This window comes from Etheostoma spectabile, chromosome 17, assembly GCF_008692095.1.
Source record: "Etheostoma spectabile isolate EspeVRDwgs_2016 chromosome 17, UIUC_Espe_1.0, whole genome shotgun sequence".
In the NCBI taxonomy this organism is placed as follows: domain Eukaryota; kingdom Metazoa; phylum Chordata; class Actinopteri; order Perciformes; family Percidae; genus Etheostoma; species Etheostoma spectabile.
The window spans coordinates 1,267,835-1,275,487 of NC_045749.1; the positions used below are offsets into that span (position 1 = coordinate 1,267,835).

At 41.6% G+C, this 7,653-nt stretch overlaps 1 protein-coding gene across 1 annotated transcript in view; it reads right to left on the reverse strand.

The window, feature by feature from the left end:
• The window catches only part of atrnl1a (attractin-like 1a), a 287,103-nt gene extending 279,497 nt beyond the window's left edge, over positions 1-7,606 (reverse strand). Inside the window, 1 exon segment of the mRNA XM_032542162.1 lies at positions 6,728-7,606. Within this exon segment, the coding sequence (XP_032398053.1) occupies positions 6,728-6,975 (248 nt within the window). The 5' untranslated portion in view covers positions 6,976-7,606.
• Between the last annotated feature and the right edge of the window lie 47 nt (positions 7,607-7,653).

Genomic DNA, 7,653 nt, shown 5'->3' on the forward strand with positions numbered 1-7,653 from the left:
TTGACCCGAGGACAACATGAGGGTTAAAGAAGCCATACCTCTAACACGGCTACACTACAGCGCTACCCAGCACTCAACCACGGAGGTTTCCCCGGCCTCACTCAGGCTGGGGAGGGGGTTACAAAAAAGCCTTGTGGTTACATGAAATTAAGAACATCTGAAAAGTTACTGTCATGAAGCATTTTGGATCCAGTTCCTATTTGGTGAATTTAGCTAATCACAATACTGAGCGTACAGTAAAAAACAAGATGTTCATTTTTAACATCTAAAGTTTAAGTTTGTTTGACCTTTGTGTTATTTAAAACTCAAATACATCTAGGGAATCCAATGTGTTCGTTTAATGTTCAGATTCAATGCAGGAATCCCATTTATTCAATAAAATGCTCTGGAACCTAAAATCCCTGCTGAAGACTAGAGTTCTTAATTCCCATTACAGTCCAGTAAGAGTTTACTAGAAGGTTGCTGGTTCAAATTCCTGAGCCAACAGGGGAAAGGCCTCATGACACCCATAACTGCTGCCACACACAGAAGTGATGGCGATCTGAGGGGGAACCATAATGGGCTCCAACGTCATGTAATAGGATTTTTGTGGCACCATAATATCTAAACTGCGCTCTCAGTATTAGGATACATATTAAATCAGACATGTAGTTTAGGGGTTTAATTTCAAAACTATAATCCCATTTTGGAAATAAAAATCGTAATGATGTATTTTTTTTTGGGCATTATTTGCATGCCAGGAACTCTTCCTAATGACATTTTTGAAATCCCATCTTGCGTTGAGTGTTAGAGTCTGAACTCTGGGTCGCCTCAGTCCATTTATCCGGCTCCAGTGTGATAAATAAAGCTCCCTCTGCCCCGGCTGCCTGTCTGAGAGGCAAAAACCTCCGATGTGGCCTCTACACATTGAGCGATGGCTTAACAACGAGTCAGCAACGAGACAGTTCAGAGACAGATTCTCATTTTATTCTCCTATCTTCTTTCAATTAGCTCATCAACATCCTTTTTTCCCAGAACCCCCTGCTGCATCTCTGTTGTGAGATAATGACTTAAACGGTTTGATCAGTGCACGATCATTCCACCCTGGCCTCCAGTGTTTCTGCTTGCCTGCACTTACCATGCAAGAAACAAAGGGAGATTAATGCAGCTCTGCATACTGGAAAACCTTGAGCAAATAGACTTACTTTGATGTGCAGCATTACACAGTTTGATGTTAAAAGTGCCAGAAGCAGAGCCGCATCGGTCCGTGAGTGTTTCACAGCCTCCTCTCCGCCGGGAGGTTAAATAAGAACAACCAGGTAACCCATTTAGTGAAAAAGCTTCTACCTGAAAGTTCCACTACAGTCGACAGCGACTGAAAAAGACTCATGGATGTGTGATAATTCACAAAACACAGTAACAACTAAACAAGGGATCTACTTTCTAGTGCATGTCACTCTCCGATGTGAGTCGGGTGCAGATATGGTCAGATTTTAACAGTTTACGATATACATAACTGTCATGAAATTTGTGAAATCCATGAAATATAAAATAAACTTTTCTAATTACAAACTAACAGAAGATGGGAATCATTTCAAAAAACGTTTTAGCTATCTATGATAGTTTGATTGCTAACGTTAGCTCAAAACGCCATTCAACTGACAGCCTTGTTGTGTTTGATGCTAACTTGTAGCCAGCAGTGAACCAACTTGGTGAAGTAGGTCCATTTTTACTGTGTGGACATTACAGAAGTCTCTTGTTACCATCTCATATGCTACTTGTCGCAAAATGAGGCATGCACGACTCAAATGTGTACTCGACTTACATCAGGGAGTGACAGTGTACGTGCAGTGTCGAAGCGAGAGAATGCGTGCAGCTGTTACAACACAAGGAAAGCAGAAGGTGACAGACATCTGGCCGAAAAGAGTGACACCCGGCTGAATGTCCGGCGGCACAAGAGCAATCTCGGAAGTGGAACGTCGTGGCTATAGACCAAGTTTATCTTAACAAAGCTCCTCTAATCAGCTCCTTTAATCAATATATTGATTATAAACAAAATATTTAATGACTTTCTAGTGTGAAAGGTGTCACTTGTACAGTATGAAACTTCTCACTCCTATCTTGTAAAATACGGACGTTTGGTCAGGTGCCTTATTCGTGCCTTGGTGCCTAACACGCTTGGTCGTCTCCTTTATCGTCATATAACACGTGATTGATGGGGACTATTGGCGTCCCTTTTGACGCTGTTAGGTTGAGCTAAAAAGTCGTGGGTGGGCTTACGGTTTCGTGACACGCGGGAACAACTGGCCGGTTAACGAAGAAAGCAGCTTCCCTGACACATGGCAATAACAGGACGCTTAAGGACACACGCAGGACACAAACCCAGGGCGCGTTTTTTCGTCGCATCAGACGCAGACAGCGTTTGGAGTGAGGACGGGTTGGAAACCACAGTTATCCAAAGCTCTGCAGCGCTGCTGAGATTTTCAGCCTCATCCCGGCACATTCACAGTCTGGTTCAGTATAACGGATCTCATATCTGGTTCAGACTGGATTCTGGGTGGGGTGTTTGTGTGTGTTAGTGTGACTTGTGGCACACTAACAAGCACGACTTTATCCAGTTTGGACAAGACAGCCAGACGCCATCGGAAAACAAAGGGTGAGACTGCGGACCAATAAAACTCTACAGAGTACCACTGCGTTTGATCAATTGACAATCAGAACCTACTCCCTATTTCTCCTTTATTGGATCTGTCTTTGTGGATATGAAACACAAAGCTATGTGTGTGTGTGTGTGTGTGTGTGTGTGACCATCCCAACTGCAACCCACTGACCACTGAGGCTGTAGTATTGAGTGTTTTCAAGACTTATTCTCTGCTCCACTGCTCTCCAGTCTGTCCTCAGTGCCATGCAGCTGATGTAGCCACACTCATTCAGATAACACAAGTATGTGGACGGCAGTGTTTCTACAATATTGCTTGTTGACGGAGAGATTCATCTTGTTCACAATCTACCAAAACAACCTCCAGTCGATGTTTTTCAGATGGATTACTGGATGATTTATAATAAATCGAGTTTAGTACCAAGGCTTGTTTTCATGGAATAAATAGAAAGAACAGATTACATGCTTTCAGTGTTTTCAATTCTTTTTCAATCATTTCCCAATAGCTATATGTTTAGCACACCATATGCGAAAATATCTACGCATCAACAGAGCCACATACGGTGCAGGAGAGTTGACTTTACTACCAATGGTTTCCAGTGGCCAACCATATGGTGATGCTACATAAATCCTCCCCCATAGGCCCCTACCCTTCTAAAACTGACACTATATGCTGTAAATATATAGAGATCTATGTGTAAAAATGTGGACAGGACACCTTGAACAGCAAACCAGATCAAGTTATCAGATAAGTTATGGCTATGTGGAGGATGCCCTCTTAATGTTACCTTGCATGACAGTTGGGTTCTTGCAGCATCACGAGATCACGCGGGAATTGCGGGATCACACACACATCGCACAAAAATACATCTTGTAAAGCTATAAGTAGTCTCGCATTGCCAGACCTTCCACCACAGCGCTGCGGAGGAGGGTCTGGCGAGTCCACACAGCATTCTGGGATGGGACAAATGTGGGACATTTAAGTCAGATATATCAGAATTTTTCAGAGAATAATAATGATTGAGTATACTTTTTAAATCTTGTTTATTGATATAAAATGCTATTGAGAAGTCTTCAAAACTGTTAGTTTTGCTAACTCTGATGTGGCGTGGCCGCTGCATATGCAGATGTGCAGTGGGTTGCACAAAAGGAAGTTCATCGAAATCCTGTCCCCCAAAGCCCTATACTATGAGCAACGCTAATGTTTCTCCAAAAAAAAACTAGTATGGCATATTTAGGCCAATACAATACCAAAGGGAGATCATTGTGAGGCAGCTCTTTCTGGGAGATAGAAATAAAGTGATGTAAAGTGCTTCCTTATTTTCAAGCCCATCTATGCTGACAGTTTGTGTGAAGCTCAAAGTGTTCTATTTGGGATTCAATGAAAAGGACAAGTGCTTCCATTAAACTTTTTGATGAACTGTTAACTCAGCTGTCTAATAAGAAAATTAAAAAAGCATACCTATCACAGGAGACACTGTCTGCCACGTGCAAAGTAGACACTGAAATTTCAGCCGCTAAATCATTGAGTTTCCTTTGAATTTCCATCTCTGTTCTGGTGTTAAGGATGCGTTCTGTCTATTATGTTTTTCCACCTTCAAGGTGAATTTCTCGTCATCTGTGGTGTTGTAGAGGAGACATAAACAATATCGAGGTGTTTTGGTAAATCTCGTTGTTTTACTTCCTGCCCGGCTGAGGGAACGCCCCGTGGCTCGCGTGACAACAGACCTTGCGCGTGTATCTTTAGCAGAGCGGAGAGCCGCCTCACGCACGCCTCTGGGACTCGGCCTGACGCGGCTGGTGGATCCTCAAGCCTTGACTAGAAGTTCAGCGATTGTCACGCGCATCGCAGACGCGCCCAGTGGAATATAGGGGTTACTGTATGTCTCAGGAAACATCAGAGGCAAGATCTTTCAGTTGTGCAATTTCTGAATCCTGATGTATTTTTAAAAAGTAACTGTTAGACAGCAGCCCCGGCTGGCTGTTTAGGCCTGTGTGTAGCACTCTGAAGTGACAGTGCGAGTGGTAGTCACTCAGAGCAGCAGACAGTAATGGCATTGTGGGCCTTATAATTACACGTTTTCACATTTAGAAAAGTGTTTTGCACTCATCGAATTGAACCAGTTAAACCTCTCCTGCACGCATGTGCTCATGCACAAGGACTCATTTGTAGTGCAGACTGGAAGCTGTTTCTGATAAAAAAAATCAGCATCAAGAGGCTTGATCTTTGTTTTTGCTGTGGCATTAATTGCCTCTCACACAATCTGGTAACAGCAGGCAGCTGCTAAGATTATTTGATTACTTTGTTAACTATTAAACTCATCGGCAACTACTTTGGTAATCAGTTTGAGTCATTTTTTATGAAAAAATAAATTCAAATTCTCTGATTGCAGCTTGTTAAATGTGAATATGTTCTAGTTTCTTCCCTCCTCTGTGACAGCAAACTGAATATCTTTGAGTTGTGGACAAAACAAGACATTTGAGGACAACATCTTGGGTTTTGTAAAACACTGATCCATATTTTTCACAGTTTTTTGACATTTGATAGACCAAACAACCAAATGATTACTAGAGCAAACAATCACAGATAAATCAACGATGAAAATGATTGGTCCTTGCAACCCTGGAAGAAATGTCTTTATCTGAAAGATGAGTTTCTTTTGAACCAAATTACCACAAAAATGGATTGGACTCCATACAACGCTCTTTGCAAATCCAATTGATCACTTTCATTCTTGACTAAAGTCATCTGTATGCTCCTCTGATCTTAACTATCAGTCAAAATAATTCATAATTTCTGCTTTTTTAACTCAAATATTAGGTGTAATTTTATATAAATGAGGGTTATTGACCATGAATTCCAAAAAGTAGTGTAAAACTAGCGGTAGTAAGGTGGTGTTAGTGAAAACTAAAAAAACAAAAGTCTGAAAAAGGGACATATTTTTGTCCTTTTTTGACACAACACAAGGGTTAACAACAACAAAAACACAGATTAATCATCTACACATCCCTTGAACCAAGTCAAGCACCACAAATTAGGCTCTGATTCAGCTATAATGGATAAAGGTGTAGTCTACGTCACTAACCTGCCAACTACTCAACACTGGTGGAATGTAACTAAGTACATTTACTAAGTACGGTATTTAAGTAAAACTGTTGAGCTACGTGTACTTTACTTGAGCTTTTTCTTTTCATGCCACTTTCTACTTCTACTCTGCTACAATTCAAAGAGAAATATTGTTCTTTTTACTCCACTACATTCATCTGACAGCTTTAGTTACTAGTTATTTTACAAATTAAGATAGAGTTTTGCACATAAAACACATGTAGTTTATAAAATATGACGTGTAATGCAACTACCCAACAATATGTAGGCCTACAAGTCCAGCTGAAATGATTTTTCTGCATTGAGTACTTTTAAAACTTTAAATACATTTTCCTGACAATATTTAAGTTACAAATTCATTGCAGGACATTTACTTGTAACTGAGTATTTTTACAGAGTGGTATTAGGACTTTTACTAATTTAACCCTTGTTTCGTCTTCCCGTCAAAATTGAAAATCAACACTTTTGTTGATGCTTTTTATTAATGTTTTTAACTTTTTCGTCCCTTTGTTCAACAATTTTGACGTTTTTTTCAATGTTTGTCACTTTTGTGACGTTTTCAACACTACGTAACACTAACTTATTAACTTTAGTTTGACAGTTATTTTTTGAATTTAAGGTCAATAAACCTCATTTATAGGAAATTATACCTAATGTTTGAGTTAGAAAAGCAGAAATTAGGATTTATTGAGACTAAAATTAAAGGAATGGATGTTGATGATAATCACAGACTGGAATATGTCAACTTTTACTCAACACTATTTCAACAACACTTCCATTTCTTTTCAAATGCTATAATATGGAATAAACCACCCCAAAATGAATGACAGTAGAGATTTGTACTTGGCAAAGAGCGTTGTGTGGAATCAATCATGTTATTTTGGGGAATTATAAAGTACATCAGTCACAACAAGGATCTGGATACTTCTTCCACCACTGCTCCTAAAGGCACGTGGCAGATGTCACTTCATTGACCAACTTACTTGAATCTCCCCTGGCAATGCTGGCACTGATCCCCGACCCACCCGTGGTCACACACGCACGTCCCGTTGATGCACTTCCCTGAAAAACAGTTTTTATCACAAGACTTGGACACCGAGGACGCTTCCGTGTGCAGCACGAGATGAAGCATGACAAAAACCCCAAGGTATGTTGTCAGGACGTCCCGCCGCGTGCTGCTTTTGGACGCCTTATTCCAGGTGCATAGATGTATCCCTCCAGCATCATCCATGATGGACGCGAAGTGTCTTTCTCTTTGTTTTGTTTTAAAGAGGCTGCAGCCCGGGACCAGAACACGAGCTGTCACCTTTCACTCTGTGTGGTAATGTGTTGTCATCGGAGGTGGTGTAGCCTGGATATATAAAGTACCCTACCTGTGACGCCAGTGGGTAAAAGGCCCAGGAAAACAATAATTACGCACTATCCGAACATGCTGAGCGATGTGGAGCAAAGCTGCGGGGCAGAAGATTTATTAAAAAAAAACTTTTGCGAAAACATGTAGATCCGACCTTAAAAAAAATAATGTAAATGCAATTCCAATCGGACCCATCCGTTTTTGAGCAACACCAACATGGGAGCGCTGTTGCGCGCTCGGCGGCGCGTCCCCCACAGGTCCTCCAGATAACTTCCACTGTGTGGGCAAGGTTCCGATGTAAACACCCTGACCGAATGATTGCTGCCTCCGCCTCAAAGACTGTAATCCCCCTGGAGATGAAATGAAAAAACCCTGCGGAGCTCCGAGTGATGTGCTCTCCTGCTGGCTGTGCTCCCAGACAAAGACCTCCCCTCTCTGCTCTCGGATCACAGGATGCGACAGTCGCAGCAGCTCTGCCGGAGCACCGCTTCTCTTTCTCTCTCTGCTCTGTCTGCTACCGCTGTCCGGTCCACAGCTGATTTGTGACGGGGGGGT